General features: G+C 35.6%; 1 protein-coding gene across 1 annotated transcript in view; it reads left to right on the plus strand.

Annotated features, from left to right (window-relative positions):
• Nucleotides 1-18,224, plus strand: part of cemip (cell migration inducing hyaluronidase 1) — a 122,027-nt gene that overhangs the window by 65,301 nt on the left and 38,502 nt on the right. Inside the window, exons 7-11 of the mRNA XM_081359036.1 lie at nucleotides 3,348-3,418; nucleotides 3,540-3,635; nucleotides 7,836-7,957; nucleotides 8,688-8,835; nucleotides 11,912-12,103. Coding sequence (XP_081215162.1) covers nucleotides 3,348-3,418; nucleotides 3,540-3,635; nucleotides 7,836-7,957; nucleotides 8,688-8,835; nucleotides 11,912-12,103 — 629 coding nt within the window. The remainder of the gene's footprint in view (nucleotides 1-3,347; nucleotides 3,419-3,539; nucleotides 3,636-7,835; nucleotides 7,958-8,687; nucleotides 8,836-11,911; nucleotides 12,104-18,224) is intronic.

Below are 18,224 nucleotides of genomic sequence, written 5' to 3' on the forward strand. Positions count from 1 at the left end.
GCAACATTTGGAAGAGCAAGCGCAGAACATAGAAAGAAGAGCGAAGAGAAAAACATCACAAGCGTACAAAAGAGTAAAATATGAGCAGAAAATGCAAGAAAGCACAAAGTACACAGTAATAAAACCATACTTTTTAACAAAGCATGACCATAAGTTTAAGTTTTGTGCAAAATAACTTTTAATGTGTTTAAAGTTTTTATTCATGCTTGTTATTTCTTTATTCACGCTTATTATATTTTGATCCGTGACCACGTTGTTTGCTATTCTGATCATTTTGCATTATTTTTTTCAGTTTGTGCAATATATTTTTACATGTGTTTTTAAATTTTTGATTCACGCTTATTATTTTTTTATACGTGACCGCTATATATTTGGCGGGAATTTGATCCCATACTAGAGAGGTTTTATGGAGTGTTTGTTGCAAATGCATAAAACATGCCTTAAGGCTATGGATATAATAATAATATTTTTTTACTGTTATAGCACCTTTTACACATAAAATGCAACTCAAAGTGTTTTATAGCCTGGAATATAAAAGGGTTTAAAGAGGCCATATTATGCCTTTTTACAAAGTCTTGATTTTGTTTTTAGGGTCTACTAGAATCTTCATGTTTGAATGTTCAAAAAATACATTATTTTTCATTAATTTTTACATTGTTGCAGCACCTCTCTTCCCAGTCTGTCAGTAACACTCTGTTTAGTTCTGGGCTGCGTTTCTCAAAAGTACTGTGAGCTAAGTTGATCGTAGAGACCATTGGTGGCAATGGCTCTATGATCTACTTAGGCTGATGATGCTTTTGGGAAACACAGCCCTGGTCTCTATAAAGCCCCTCCTTCCAGAAAGCGCAATGTGCTCTGATTGGTCAGCAGGATGAGTGTGTTGTGATTGGTCAACCGCTTCCAGTGCGTTTAAAAAATGTCACACCCCTTACCATAACCATGAGTTTCAACACACTACTAACGCAACTCAACCAGGCCTAACCCATTTATTTTGAGTATAGAATTATTTACTTGAGGAATATTTTGGCGTGAACGTTCCCGGAAGAACTACAATGGAGGCATTTCAGGGAGTTCAGAAACAGTGCTTACTGAGGTAGAGAATAACTCCCGTTGGAGTGACTTTGTGCTTTGTAATTTTGCAGACCTTTTTTCATGCTTAAAATAGCAACATTATGAAATGTAAAAAGTAGGGCTGTCAAACGATTAATCGCGATTAATCGCATCCAAAATAAAAGTTTGTGTTTACATAATTTATGTCTGTGTACGGAGTATAACTATTTTCTATATATAAATACACACACATGCATATATATATTTAAGAAAATGGGTTATTTATATATAAAATATTTATATATAATATAAATTATATATAATATAAATATATATACACAGTATAAACATGCAAATATTTCTTAAATATATACATGCATGTGTGTGTATTTATATATAGAAAATAATTATACACCAGTCACACATATGTATTATGTAAAAACAAACTTTTATTTTGGATGCGATTAATCGCGATTAATTGTTTGACAGCCCTAGTAAAAAGGCATAATAGTTCCTCTTTAATAAAAAAAGGAAAGCAAAAAAAAAAAAAGAGAGAGCAACAAGTCAATTTGAAATAATGCAGATTATTTTTTTACTGCACATAGGGTTGTGTGTTTTTTATCCTAAAAAGCATGCATCGATGACACACCATGCAAATCTATACCAGTGTAAAGTATATAATACAGACAGCTAACTATTTCTAATCGCATACTGTTTAGGATGGATAATTATGAATTTGGGATGTGGTGCGTGATTGCCTGGTTCAGGTGTGTTTGATTAGAGTTGGAACTGAATTCTGAAGGATGGTCCATCTCCAAGAACAGGGTTTGGGCAGCCTTTTCAGTTTATGGAATATAAATTGCATGAATTTATGAAGTCATTACTATAAAATTACTAGAACGAATCCTATAATATTGCAAATGGGCTGCAGATTGTTATGTATTAGGAATGAAAATATCCTCAGAAATTTATAGCTGTATATTCTTTCTGAATGTCAACAATTGTCTTGTTTAATGTTTCTTTCTCCTATGGAATTATAGGAGAAACAAAGCTGATATTTAAATGGAACCGAGAGCTCCATTATGTCTCATAAACTATGAAATGACAACCTCTAAGCAAAATTTTTATTTTTTTTCTCTGGGGTGGATGAAATAAAATTGTTGTTTACATGAGTGAAGCTGTGCTGTGAGAATAATATCAGCATAGCTGTGACAGATAACAACTTTGGAGTAATTAAAATGTTTAATGAAAAACCAGGCTACAAATACAGAAATGGTTCTACATGTGATTGTTTGTTTCCCACACACAAATCTAATCACATCAGGAAAAATAGCTCAGCACAGAAGCCTTTATATATATATATATATACATTTTACATCTGCAAAATGGTTATGTTCATCTGAACATGAATTTGGCCATCCTGATTAAAGATTGCATGTCATTTATTTTCCCTCTCCAGTCTCTAGACTAAAAATTCATTATAATTACGTGCCTGCTTCCTTAGATATGAAAATGATGGAGCCCAGTGAAAATGGCCATTGGCACAATGCAGGTTTATTTGCTACTAAGTGCCTTCCTACAAAGCTCAGAGTATCTTTAAAAAAATGCCACTTATATGGCAAGCTTGTCATTCTAGTGATTAGTTTAATGTGCTGTATGAAGCATACAGTGAATTGAGCGGGTAGGAGTGAGCACTGCCATAACAACGCAAGAGCACACTTTAAGTATGCTCAGTTTGCATACTTGTATAACGTATTCTGGCCTTAGTCCTAATTTATTATAATTAATTATAATAATTTTTATATATATACATAATGCTTAAATACATTGCATACATATAATATGAAAATAAAATAAATGACAATTTTATCAGGTCAGCTTAAGTGCATCTACCAGTGTTATTTTAGTAAATCAGAAAATTGAACTTTGGTTTGTGGTGAGATTTCCTCCCGAAATCTCTGCATCGTCACATATCGTGGGCGTTGTATGCACAGAGAGCACTCCTGCTGGACAGATGGTGCAGCAACACCTCTTTGGCCCGTCAGTCTGGTCTAGCTGAAGAAAATTGTGCTTGTGATGGTGTCAGTCAGGCTGTTTATCTCAGAATGGAACAGGGGCTGATGGGAAATTCTGGCGTTATAATTAACTAGTTCTCTCTGAGAAGCACGAGCCGCCAATCACATCTTAAGTCAACATCATTTACAGCAGTGAAAGTCAGAATGTTTGTCTAGGAGGGACAACTTCTAAGACTTATTTATCCCTCATACGTCCTTTTTGTCCTGTGTGTGTGTCTGCAGGCATCCGTGGAGTTTTATTACAGTCAAAGGGGACGCCTCCACAGCGGTCGAAGATCATGCCGTCTATCAGGGTGAGCCGCTTTTACCCACTTCTTTGCTCAGCGATGGAAAGCAAACAGCAGCACATAAACGAAATATCTTGAAGGCGAGCCGTTTCTCTCTTCTGATGCTGGTGTGTGTTTGTGCGTTCAGGAACCAAGGCTTCGTCTGAGGCCAGGAGCTCTCGGGGGTTTCACTCAGGTTATGGAGAGCATTTCACCATCACCACCATCAGTCAGTGGGTTCAAGGTACAAACACACCTCTCCACCTCTGCAAAACACACACCCATGACTCATTTTTCAGGTCCAGGTTGGTTCATGGTGGTTTGGTGTTGGTCTAGCTGGAGACCAGCAAAACGTAATCAAATAGTTCACTCAAATTGTAAAATGTTTTCATCATTTACTCACCCTCGTGTTATATTCTTTCTTCACAAAAGGAGAAATTAATAAGGGCTGTTAAGCTTTAAAAGCAGGATAAGCAGAAAAGCTGCATAAAAGTATCATAAATCGATGTGCTACTGAATTTTTCAAGTCTTATGAAATCATGATATTTTAATATAAATGAGGAACAGATAAAAATGTAATAAAGTCAATTAAAAACAAAACTATTTTGTATGTAAACTTTAATGTCAGGATTTTTTTATGTTTTTTTTAAAGAAATTATTAATATTTTTAAACAAGGATGCTAAAGACATTTACAGTGTTACAAAAGATTTCTGTTTCAACTAAATGCTGTTCTTTTGAACTATCAATCAATTCATCAATAAAAATCCTGTTACATGCAAAATTCTAAATTTGTTTAAATTATATTTATATTCTATAAAATAATATTTAAATTATATTAAATAAAAAATATATACAAGTATATTTGTATTTATTTAAGTATATTTTAGATGAACAAACTCCTTGTGGTGCGTAGATCTAAAAGCAGATCAGCTCAAATCAAAAAAGAAAAAATGAAGATCCGCACTCAAAAAGCTCACATAAATTTATTGACGAGGGCAAAAACAAAGTCCAAAAGGTGCAAAGTGCCGCAAAACGTTTTCAGGTTTAACCCTTCATCAGTGCCGTGTGCTTATTTGTGGCCTCTGGACAATTCATTCATGTCAGTGTTTTGGCCTTTTTTTCATGTGCGGCCCTTCATTTTTTTTTTTTTTTTTTTTTTTTTTTTTATATTTTATATACATAAAAATGTCAGGGTAGGGTCAGCATAAAAGGACTGTCAAAAAATTATGAAATTATTAAACTCCGAAATGATCAGACAGATCAAAATATCAATCTGTTTCTCAAACACAAGCAATCACATGATTTCAGAGGACTTGGGATTGGATTATAGATGGTTCTATGCAGCGGTTGCGTTAACTGAAAATGTTCCACCATTTACTGAATTTTAAGAAGATTGACTGACGCTTTCCATCATTTTGACAGATTAAAAAGGGGTATCTGGTCTAATGCGTTTCTCTTAAAAACATTCCCACAGTAAAATATACTAGTAGATTTAGAAAAAAGGGGGGAAAGACAATTTAAAGTGTCCCTGTGAAAACAGATGAGAGAAGATTTGAGGAGAGAGAAATGATTCAAATGCTATTGCTCATTAAAGAATCTCTTTCACATTGTTAGAGCAGAAAAGGCCAAGAACCTACTACTGAACAAGAGTTATTTCCCCTGCAATAGAAGATGTCAGTGTCACATTCAAAATACCAAGTGCTACAGTATTTTACAGATGGACAAAAATAGAACTTGACAGAAAATGTTCAAACCAGTACGTCAGAGTAAAGGATAATGATTATTTGTAGTGCAACCTCTTGTCAGATGGACTACTTTCATGGTGATTTCATGTTGAGATTTTGTTCTTTTTCCAGCTTGGAAGTGTAAATCACACTCCACTTTTGATGCATGGAAGAAAAAAAACGCTCGGATGTTCTGTCGAACATCTCCCGTTGTGTTTCCTAGAAGAGTGAATAATACAGGGTTAGAATGACACGGAAACAGGTTGAAGTATTCCTTCAACTAGTGAATCTCGTAGACCAGTATGGTGTTTCTTGTTGATGTCCTGCTGGTTAAGCTAGTTCTGGTGACCAGCTGTGCCAGTCTTTCCAGCAGGGCATTATTAAAACCTTATCAAAAGTCAGAGTTAAGACATTTATAATGTTACAAAAGATATATATTTCAAATAAATGAAGATTTTTGAACTTTCTATTCATCAAAGAATCTTGAAAAAGAAAAAATATGAATCAGTACAACTTGTTTTAACATTGATAATAATAAGAAATGTTTCTTGAGCAGAAAATCAGCATATTAGAATGATTTCTGAAGAATCATGTGACACCGAAGACTTGAGTAATGAGATGACTTGGAAAAAAGTGTCCCAATCACCCTGAATTCACCCTAGATGAAATAATGCTGCTAAAATGAATCTTGTAAGAGTGTTCCATAATATGAATGATGTTAACAGTGCCATATTGAAATGCCATATTTGGTTCACCTCCACCTCTCATATCTTGATCTCAGTAAAAAGATCTCCCAATATCCCATAATTCTCAATGCTGTTAACGCATCTGTCTGTCCGCCCCCAAGTCCCAGCAGCTTAATTTCCCAGCCCACCACTTACACCTACATCCTCAACCAGTGCAGAAGAACATCCCCATTCAGAAGATGCCATCTGTTTGTTCATCACCAAAGTGATAATTTAGTTAACAAGTGTGCAAGATTGTATTATGGGCAGAGAATGAACTCATTTAGATGTAGAATTAAAGTTCTGCCATGTGATTACAACGCACAGATGGGGAAAAGTGGGCGGAATTTATTCTGGAATTCCAGGAACAGGATTGGGCCCATGAAATCAAAATAAGAGCTTTGTGTTTTTTAGCTTTGAGATCACTGATATGCTATTGCTCTCCTAAAAGTTTTACTGAGTTTTACTGTATATACACAACCGTTCTAAAGTTTGGGGTCGGTAAGAAAATGTTTTATTTATGAAAGAAGTCTCTTATGCTGATTAAGGGTGTATTTATTTGATCAAAAATACAGTAAAGTCAACAATATTGTGAAAAAGTTTTCCGTTTTGATATATTTTAAAATTGTATTTATTCTTGTGATGGAAAGCTGAGTTTTCAGCATCATTACTCCAGTCTTCAGTGTCACATGATCCTTTAGAAATCATTTTAATATGCTGATTTGTGGTGGAAACTGTGATACATTTTTTTCAGGATTCTTTGATGAATAGGAAGTTCAAAAGGACAGCATTTATTTGAGCATTTATTTATTTATAAATGTCTTTACTGTCACTTGAATGATCAGTTTGAATGCTTCCTTGGTGAATAAAAGAATTAATTTCTTTCAAATGATAAATTAATTTGAATGGTACTTATCTTGCACTCAACTAAAGGCTACTGACAAGTTCTTCTGCCCCAGCTTCCTGCTTCAATAGGAAATACGACAACACAGGAAAGTCGTTGTCATCAAATCATTTTATGGAGTCTTTAATGGTCATTTGTAAAAATTGAATTCTCTCATTTGTCAATTTGAAGAATAATCACATTTCATTCGGTGTATTCCTTTCTGTTTCTTTGTAATTATTTGTGAAATTTACTAGCAGCTTCTGAGTGAAAATTATATCAAAGTAAATCCTACACCATTTTTTTCCTTAGTTTATAGGAAATGAAGAATTTGTCCCTTTTTTAAGAGAAAGTAACTTGTGGCCTTTCATTTACGTCACAGCCACGATCTGCTACTTTTGCATTCTTGGGAACATTGGACAAAAAACATGTCAACAAAACAAGTTGTGGCAACTTGTTTTGCCAACTTTTAGGAGTACCAAAGCATATCGATTAGCCTCAAAGCTATGAGGCATGAACAAAATTCCATAAAACAGTGCGTAACACATTTTTAAGTGACAGTACAGTCACCTAACCATGAGAGTGATTTTGCAAGTCGTTGGTAATTTATACAAGATGCGACACCAATTCACTTCCCCCATGTTAATATACACTGTAAATTTTCCACCACACTCTTGGAGTGGATTCTGAGAGCTCTTTTGCATTGGAGGGCTCTTTATAATTTGTTGTAGCTCCTAATCATTTTCAAGTATTCCCCGAACAGCGTGAACACTTGAGATTTCTGCCCTGATCATAGTGGAGAGCGAAGGAGGAACGTCTTTTCGATTGCATGGCATAGGTGTATTTTTTTTGTCTTTGGTTTGATTTGAATGCAATGCAACCTAAGTAGGCTGAATTCCCTGTTGGTTTGGCAGTGCAGGCGGCAAAACAGGGAGGGAGAACTGTAATTATCTCTGCATAAATAGGCTTTGACAGGCAGAATTGCAAAGCAGGAAGATTAAAGATGTAAATGAGACTAATATCTACACAGAGCCTGTTTGTTGGGCAATGCTGGAGGGATGGCAGCGTTCTCCTGAGTTTTAATCTGAGTGTCTGTTTGTGTGGTTTTTAGAGGCCGAATGGACAGAATGGTTCGACCGCGATGACGAGAGGGGGTCAGGTGACTGGGAGAAACTGTCCGACCTCCACAAAGCTTTTCCAGAGCGTCTGTGCAGTAACCCTCTTGATATTGAGGTAAATATATGTTTGGATCAATTGAAGACTAACCTATTGCTTACTACACATTTACTAAATGCTTCTATATTTACTAAATAATCTGTGAAACAGAGTTTTCACATATTGTATTATATTATGGCCAATATAATACAAATCAGGCATCAAACAGCCAGAAACAATAACATTGGCCTAATTAAAAATCAATGGTAGTATTGGCTAATATATTGTGCATACTTCAATAAATCACAGCCATTCCAGTTTTGGCGTCTTTTTGTGCACATTACACTAATGTTCGAAAGTTTGTGGTAAGATGTTTTAAAAAGGTTGCATTTATTTAATAAAAACTACAGTAGAAACAGTTAAATGTAAAATATTACTATATCTACATTTAAATATATTATAAAATGTAATATATTTCTGTGATGGAGAGGCTGGATTTTCACTTGCCATTGCTCATTTCTTATTATCAAGTTGAAAACAGATGTGCTGCTTAATATTTTTGTGGAAACCATGATAGATTTTTTTTCTGGATTCTTTGATGAATAGAAAGTTAAAAAGAACGGCATTTATTTGAAATATACAAATATTTTGTTTCATTATAAATGACTTTAATGTCACATTTGTTTTGATCAATTAAATGCATTCTTGCTGAATAAAAAAAAAAAAGTGTGACCCCAAACTTTTGAATGGTACTGAATGTGAAAGATGACTGTTTCACTGTATTTCAAATTTTCTTCTTTGCCTTCAGGCTGAAACTCTTGACGGCATTCCTGCCAACATGACAGGAGAAGTCTTCTCCAAGTTTGACAGAAACTATGGCTTTGTATGCCTCAACAAAGAGCAGGTGGATGGGATTTGCCACAACTACCGTGTGCGTTTCCTGTGCGGCAAGCTTGGTATGTTTTTCAGTCAGTCAGTTACTCACCCTCATGTCACTCCAAACCCATATAACTGTTTCATGGAACACAATTGGAGATTTCAGGAACAATGTACCTCACGCTGCTCTTTTGCATAGAGTGAAAGTGAATGGTAGCAGCATGCATATCTTTCTCTATGTATGGGGTCAGATGGCATAGCTGCTTTTCATTGTCTCAACAAACAGGTTATGATGTTACATTTGGCCAAACAATTGTATATGTCCCATACTGTAGGTGAAATCCACATTAAAGCTTTAGAAGGTTCAGTACAGCAGAAACAGTGATAAGAGTTTTCTGATTTAAATGTGAAAAAATTACACAAAAATCATCTACCATTAGCCTAATCAGACAAATAATATTAGTATTTAATGCTCACCAAGTCTACACTTATTTGATCAATATATATTCCCCATCCATCTGTTTTATTCTGTTTAACAGCCATAAATTATATTATTATTGACTTAAAATATTTGTGAAACTTTGAGTTTTAATTTGAGCTGGATCAGAGACTAAGGCGACGGGGGGTTGGTCTGTCACGACATACAGTGCGAGAGAGCCGCTCTACGCTACACAAATGCGTGTCTGCCGTGTGTTGCAGGTTTTCATGTGTGGTTTCATTAACTTATATCGACCGAGATATTAAGGTTATAGATTTAGTCACGGTTCTCCACCGGAGCGGCTGCTGTCAGTTTTGTGTGCTACACTTGACTCAATTGCTCCGCTCTCCTCCCAGATATAAAAGCTGTTGTCGGTTAATGAAGATTTGACGGATGAACTCGATTGGACTCTTGTGTGTCAAAAGTGACAAGACTTTTCAGTTGTGTGAGCTTTGATATTACTTTGGTTACTGACACTGTGGTTACTGGTAAGAGAATACGGACTTGACTCCCGTTGCACGTTCATATGTCACGTTCAGACAGTATTTAAGATGCCACTGTAAGTTGCTGTGTAAATGGGACATTTCTCAATGTCAATCCCAAAAACTGACAATGTGAACATAGCCTGGGCAGGGCCATTCTGTAATTTATTTACAGTTCCTGTACACCAATTCAGTAGGCCTAAATGAACATCAATGCTTTTATCATTTTTTCCTAGCTGGGTATGGACAGGATTTCCCTAAATGTGACCATGGACCACAAAACCAGTCTTATGGGTACATTTTTTTAAATTGAGATTTATACATAATCTGAAAGCTGAATAAATAAGCTTTCCATTTACGTATGGTTTGTTAGGGTAGGTCAATATTTGGCCGAGATACAGCTATTTGAAGATCTGGAATCTGAGGGTGCAAAAAATCGAAATATTGAGAAAATCGTCTTTAAAGTTGTCCATTTCTGTTGCCGATTTTCCTGCATCCACTCACAAAAGTATATTTTTATGTATTTAAGGTAGGAAATTTACAAAATGTCTTCATGGATTATGATCTTTACTTAATATCCTAATGATTTTTGGCATAAAAGAAAAATCGATAATTTTGACCAATACAATGTTTTGTTGGCTATTGCCACAAAAATACCCGTGCGACTTATGACTGGTTTTGTGGTCCAGGGTCACAAATATTAAAACAGCCTGGGACTAAAATAAAATGCTCTGTCCTTACGAAGGAAATTACCAATCTATTCTTAAAGTATAAAATCCCGTCCTACATTTCATTTCTCTCCGAATGTCCTGCTTTTTTCATGAACATGTCAGTTTACACAACTGAAATGGGTTGCGCTCTATGTTTAACGTTGACTAAGACGTTCATTTTAGAAGTAATTTCTGTCAAACGTAATGAGATTTTTGTAAAAGCTCAGAGCGAAAGCTCTAACGTCCTTTATAAGTGAATTGTGATGACCTCAAGAGCTCAAGAGAGTGAATTGTGATGACCTGTTGGCAGCACTGTCAGACAATTTCTGGCAAATGCCAGCTGTTTACAAACGACTTCAGCTCTTACACTTGTCAAATAAAGTGTGCACTTTGCAGTCTATATTTAGACACAAATAAATAGATAAAAAGCTTCAGAAATATACTTCCCGCATTTTGTAATTTTGTTACATTGATTTTTTTTCCCACTGAACATAATCTAGAGTGCATGAGTGCACCAAAACTGACATTTTATTGTCAAGTGTCACATTTTGTGCTCTTCATGTCAATGATTTTAACAGAACTCAAAGGTCACAGAAATGCCCGAAGTATTGGATTTTTCAGTCACATGTTTCAAGGTTTTATTTCCCCAAAATGGCTCGGTACATCTTGTTTATTGATTGAAATTGTTTTGTGTTAATCTAAACCATTGTCTGTCTGTAAATTCAGCCCAGGCTTGTTGATAATATGCCATTCTATAATTCATAACATGCTGCCACATAGCTTGGAAGTTTCTCCATCTGATTCTGATCTATCTGGTTGTCTTTGCTGTAAAAGAGGCTTTAAAGAATTCTTGTCACATTATGACAGATTGTGAACATTACTTGAACTGATTGATTACATTTACTCATTTTCTCATGCATAAAGAAGCTTGCATATACTTTTTTTTTTATTAATCATACTTTCAAAATGCATTGCTTTTAATTAATTTAGTTCCTCTTTTAAGGGACAAAAATACATCAAATATGTACTAGAACTCCAAGATCATGAGTTTGATTACCAGGAAACACATATGAAATGTATTTCTTGAATGAACTGTAAGTTGCCCTGAATGAAAGCACATGTCAAATGCATACATGTAAAAGTAATGCTCTCTTTAATTGGCATGTAGAGACAATGGAATGTGGCTGTGTCGTCATGTGGCTTTGTTGTTCACAACGACTTTATGTTTGTTAAATATCTCTATCTTGATTAATTCGATTTTTATTTTCTATCAATCATTTAATGAATAAAATAAACGAGATCTTAAGTTCTTTGTTCAAGTGTTTGGCTGGTCATGTATAAAATGCAGAAACAATTTCATGTATCTTTAATGGATCTCAGATCAGATTCATTAGACTAACATTGCATATAAATCTTTATATAGGGAATGAATGACAGTTATTGACCATATGTGCATGCTAAATATGTGTGTTGTGTCCTCCAACAGTGCGTCCACAGGCCTCCATCTCCATAGACACCTTGTCTAACTGCAGTATTCTGGAGCTAGCGGACGAACCTCAGGGTTGGACATTTGGCGACAGGATCGTGGTGGCCAGTACGGACTATTCCATGCACCAGGCTGAGGAGTTCAGCATCATGCATTGTCCCTCTTGCTCGAGGAACCAGATCAAAGTTGAAGGTCGGTTATAGCTCTGAAATTCCTCACTGAAGGTGTAAAGCAATTCAGCCTAATTGTTAGCCAAATTTTAGACCATTGTCGTATGTCTGCTGCATCCACTGTGCCACCCACTTTAGTCCATTTAGTGTGCAAAAGTTAAGACACCCCTGTTCAAAAAACAGATTTTGTTGACACAATTTCTGCTGTGAGCAAACTTAAGTTTAATATATTTTTGTGTATTTTAATGCACGGTTATTAAAGAGGACCTATTACATTGTTGCAGCACATCTCTTCCCAATCTATAAGTATCGCTCTGGGGTGCGTTTCCCAAAAGCATTGTTAGCCAACTATGTTTTGAAAGTTCCATCGTCATCAGCATAGTTCAACGAGTCTGTGTTTCCCGAAACCATCGTTCTAACGAACATTCGCAAACAGCATCGCAACGTTGTGTTGGAACGACAGCTCTTGAGCTGTGGTTAGAAGCAGAGTTTTGGGTTTGCATGACATGTGGACTCAATAAATCTTTATCTTGAGCAAAATAAGCAAGCTGACATTCAGTACAATTTGTATCCTTTATTTAGAATACATACAAATGTAATTTATGTCTTTTAGTTTGTCAAGCACCATTTTTAAAGAGAGCGCATGTATGTACATGCTTTAGTACGTAAGAACAAACCTAAATTTAATCTGGAAATAAAGCAAAATAACTGAGAAAAATGAGACATAGTCCTCAGAATGATGCCATGTCCGTAATTTATAGCAAAACATCTAGCATTAATTCAGTCTCAAACAGATTCATTAATAGAAGTTATTACTCCGCCACGTACCTGACATCATTAACCAACGTGGTTGAACGACCAATTTGTGACAATACGGTTTCGGGAAACAGTTGTGACTAGCTAGTTGATTTCTTCAATGATGTATCGTACTATGTAAGTGAAGTTACGTCACTTTACAGGAAACACACCCTTGTTTAGTTCTGGTCTCTATGAAGCCCCTCCTTCTGAAATGCGCAATGTGCTCTGATTGGTCGGCTGGACCAGTGTGTTGTGATTGGTCAACCGCTTTGAACATGTTTTGGAAATGTCATTCCCCTTACCATAATCCAGATTTTCAACAAACTTCTAACACAACTCCTTAGCCCTTTTTTGGATATTATTTGGGCAGGACTTATTTAAATAAGGAATTTTGTAAGTTCTCAGAAGTAAGTAAGTAAAGTAAGTAAAAAAAAGAAAAATCAAGACTACAATGGAGGCGTTTTAGGGAGTTCAGAAACATTGCATTTTAATATAAAGTGTGGCTGAAATAACAGCTAGCTGATTGCCGTCTTTGTTTGTGACACTTCAGTGCTGTCAACAGGATTTCATCATGGCAGTTTACCAAGACTGGGTGATTGGAAGCATTAGATGAAATTTTGCATCAGAGAAAATGCTGAGCTCCAGCAGTTAGGAAGAAACGGTTCTTCATAGACATAGGCACAAAGAGTTCGTATTTCAAATGAACTCCTTGTAAAAATCTCTTCATCCTTGTCCTCCGGGGGGGTTTGGAATGTCTTACATCAGATTCAGGAAAGCACATCACTCTTAAAATGATGTTGACTTTAGATCTTTTCTGGAAAACTTTGAGGCTGAAGTGTGTGTGAGAGAGAGAACTTTTCATTCTGATGTTTAGAGCTGATCTGTGTTCTAAACCAAATCTTCTTTTGGTTTAATTATATTCAGGTATTTTACTCAACAATGATGTGGTGGTTGACATTCAGAGCCTTCGGAAAGTACTCCCTCCATTGAACTTTTTTCCCGTTACACCTCCTGATTTTAATGCTAAAATAATTTTCTCCAAATTAGATGTAGCGCATCACTGGACTGCAATTTCAGCAAGTCATACCCCAAATTCAATTGGATTGAAGCTTGTGAAGTCTAGCTGGTCCTTTCCAGAATACTAACCTTTTCTCAAGCTATTTAATAGACTCTGTTTCAAAACCTCTTGAGCTGCCTACATTGGCAGCATTTTAATGCATCATAGGCATGCTTACAATATGGACGGCGTCCTTAGACTAATGTACCTTCCTAAGGCAGATTTTTAAGGCAGAACTATATGCATCCTTTGTGGAGACAATGGTACATTGGGAAGATAAGACTAGTGGAAATTTTTTTTATTTAAAGGAATATTCCAGGTTTAATACAAATGATGCTCAATCAACTGCACTTGTGGCAAAATGTTGATTACTGCAAAAATAATTTTAGACTTTTAGAATTATAGACTTTTTATGCATGTTAGTATGGATTTTGTGTGGAAAGAAATGTCTGTGTTAAGTTCCAATTTTACAACTTGGTTGCCATGAAAAATACAGTAAAATTAGTAATATGTTCCAATATTATTACAATTTAAAACTTTTTCCTTTTTTTAATATAGAGATTTCAAAATCTAATTTTAAACTTTTTCCTTTTTTTAATATAGAGATTTCAAAATCTAATTTTAAAATGTAATCTACTCCTGTGATGCAAAGCTGAATTATCAGCATCATTACTCTAGTGTTCAGTGTCACATGATCCTTCAGAAATCATTATAATATGCTGATTTGCTGCTTAAGAAACATCTATTATTATTATTATTATCAATGCTGAAATTGTGATACATTTTGTTGTCAAGATTCTTTGATGAATTGAAATTATTTTATTATAGCATTTTAATTTAGTGCATCCTTGTTGAAATGCAATATCAATTTATTTCAACAATACATACATAAAAATGCAGTTTTTTAGCTACACAAAGACACATTCTATAGCTACACATTCACAGCTTGTAAATGTTGGCAGTAAACAGCTTGGCGACTATATGTTTTGAAGCCGAGCCGTAGTTTGTGCTGTGCTTGGGGGTCATTGTGCTTTTGGAGGATGATTTTGCTCTGAACACATTTCTCTGTTTGCTGACCATCATGCTCATTGGTTCAGAATGGTGTTGCGTGGGCGGTTTGGTTTGCACTAAATATAGTACTTCACTTTCAGACCAGAATGCTCAGTGTTAGTGTCATCAGGCTGCAAAAGATTGCCGGGTTTGTGAGATGTCTTGTAGCAAACTTCAGGTTTGACTTAATGTTAGCCTCACCCAGAAGTCGCTTCTTTCTAGCCGCTCTCAAACAGAATCTGTTTTGAAGTGTTGGAACGATCGGTGATGTCGGATAGTTTCTCTCATTTCACCCAATAAGCTCTGTGGTTCTGTCAGGGTTGTAGCTGCTGTCTTGTTCATTTCTTTAACAATTGCTCCTCTTGTTCAGTTGCTCAATTTGTTAGGATGGTCCGATCTTAGATGTTTCTGGGCTTTGCGCCATTTTTTCCATTTTGCTTCAATGAGCATCACAGTGCTCAAAGGAAGGGCCAAAATGATACAAATCTCTAGGTTTTTTCTTCTAATAGAATAGAATAAAGAATGGCAAACAAAGTGATATTTATTGTGCAGTTGACAACAAGTAAATATGGTTTGGATTGTAAAGGAAGTCAGCTGTACCTAATGCATAATTCAGTGAATATTTGATTTTAAAGATGTAAAAAAAAGAATTACAGGCTAAGCAAATTTGTTGGGTTACTGTGTTTGGTTAGGGTTAGCCAAACCAGTTGAGATGCATTGCTTTACATGTTTAGTTTTCACACATGACAATCTCTCAAGATAACCTAACCCAGTTTAGGGTCATTTTCAGGTTTTTATTTGCAAAATAACCATTTTATAATTCTTCGTGAATTCTCCAGAAATACGGCTAGTGTGACTTTGCAGCTCAGTGGAATGAGCAGAAATCAGTGGGGTGCTTTCTGACAGCACTGTTTTCAAAAACTATCAAAGAAGATTAAGTAGTTCTCTGCACAATATTGACATTGATTTTCAGTTTTCAGTTCAGGTTTATTTTGGCTAGCAAACCTTCCCTCAGTTACTTATTGAAGCAGAAACTCAATGGTTACAGGATTCACTCTTTTCTGAGAGGAAAGACTTAAGAAACCTCCTAAGGTTTCTTTCTCATCAAACCTCCCATCTAGAAAGGTTGTCCCCTGCCACAGTCATCTTTGACTCATTCACCACAGGTATTGTATTACCACACTATTCTCTGGTTTGAAACAATGGCTTTTTTGAAACACTGGCTGAAAACCCTGCCCTCTCTGGTCCACTGTAAAAGTGTCTGTAGATCTGACCTTTAAAATTTTCTTTTATTGTTGTAATATGATCAGGGCAGCATAGCCTCGTGATTATACAATCCTGTGCGTGTGATTCAGCGGTTTTGGTAGGAAAGAATTATTAAAGGAATAGTTCACTTCAAAATGAAAATTCTGTCATCATTTACTCACCCTCAAGTTGTTTCAAACCTGTATGAATTTCTTTCTTCTGCTGAACACAAAAGAAGATATTTTGAAGAGTGTCGGTAACCAGACAGTTGATGGACCGACGGGGTACATCAACTGTTTGATTATTGACATTCTTCAACATATCTTTCTAATGAAGTGCTATAACTAAGTGTTATAGTACACTTCAAGAAGATGCCTTTGGTTTCAGACACAGCCAATCTGTATTGTGAGATAGGCCTATCATAAATATTACATCCATATGTATGCATGCATGGTCTAATCCATACATACCATGGTAAATCCACTATTTTTGATAACTGTGGTACACTTTATCAATGTAAGGTCCCTAGAGATTTGAGTCCGCCCAGCAATAGTGGCCAACCTTAGACAAGACGTTCTACAAATCACCTTAAACTCTCAGTTTTCAGTTTGATATTTGCATTTGGCATATCCCTGGATAAAGAGTGACTTGTTTAAATCTGAAAGACTACATTCCATGCCAAAAAGATATTTGCTGATGCAGCTGTTGGGTTGAATTAAGGAAGGTTTGAATTTCATAAGGGATTATAAAGCGTATATGTGAAGTGGCTATATTTGCAGTATTTACTACATTTCTTTGACTGTTCTCTTTTCCAAACCCTAGTGAACTGCCTTGCTGGCTACATAGCAGCTGCCTTCAAAGTGAATGATGAATTCCATCGTAGTGAATTAACTTAAGAGTGAACTATTTATATTAAGATTTTGGATTGTATATATATATTTATAATAAACATTGCTCTAACTTCTCCACTACGGATACATGGGGTGTTGTCTTTGATCAAGTTTTTGTAAAGATTATTTAATTTTGGTTAGTTTTAGTTTTAGAACATTTGTCTTGCTATCACTTTTTCAGTCGGTCACTTGAGTCTTGTTTGTTTGAGTCTTGTCATTTTTTTGTCTTATTTCACAGTAAAACAATCAATTAGATGTAAAGCTCCGAATTGTGCAAAACAGACACGTCTGCAGTCAACTTTCAAATCTCAGCGATAATTGCTGTCTCTCTGAAAGCGTCATGGTGTGAGTAGCCTCCCATTACCTGCTCATGCTAAACACACACAGGCACAACTGTTCTGCTCACAGAAAGGACACAATGTACTTTGGCATTCTTTAAACAATCTTCCCTTATTATTTGTGCAATGACTCCGATCTGCTGACAGATCCTATCACTCCAGTCCTCATCTCTACCTCATACAACATTTTTTCAGTGTTTTTTTACTGATGCGTGCCAGACGTAAAATTAAACCAGATAGAATCAAGATTCTTATGTTCTGTTTTGCACTGAAAATCATTACAGATGTTTGAACAAAGTATGAGAAGTGCCTACATTGTCTGTAATCATTTAAAGCTGCTGTTAGCCATTTTTATAACATCCGCTGGACTCATTCACTCATTTAAATGGATGTATTGGATGTATTTTAACATCTAAAAATGTTCTTTAAGAAAATAAAATGCATCAGTGAATAACAGCAAACACGCTTTTTAACAGCAAAAACGCTGGCCAATGGAACAAAACAAAGCGCAAGGTATAGAGATGTGTTTTTTAAAAGTTGATCTTTTAACTTGAGTTTTTAGAATGCTTTGTCATGTGCAAGATGCTTTTCAAGACTTCTTCCGTCTAGTGCTTACATTGAAAAACAATGGTAAAGTAGCCTAGTGGAATGGAAAAGGGTTCTGTGTGAACGACCCTTAAGAAAATCTGTTACAGGCACAGCAAAGCATGAAGCTTTTCTGTTGATAATATTACACCCTCATAACAAATGTTAGCACTGTATAGC

This window comes from Scardinius erythrophthalmus, assembly GCF_964197995.2.
Source record: "Scardinius erythrophthalmus genome assembly, chromosome: 2".
NCBI classification, from domain to species: Eukaryota; Metazoa; Chordata; class Actinopteri; order Cypriniformes; family Leuciscidae; genus Scardinius; species Scardinius erythrophthalmus.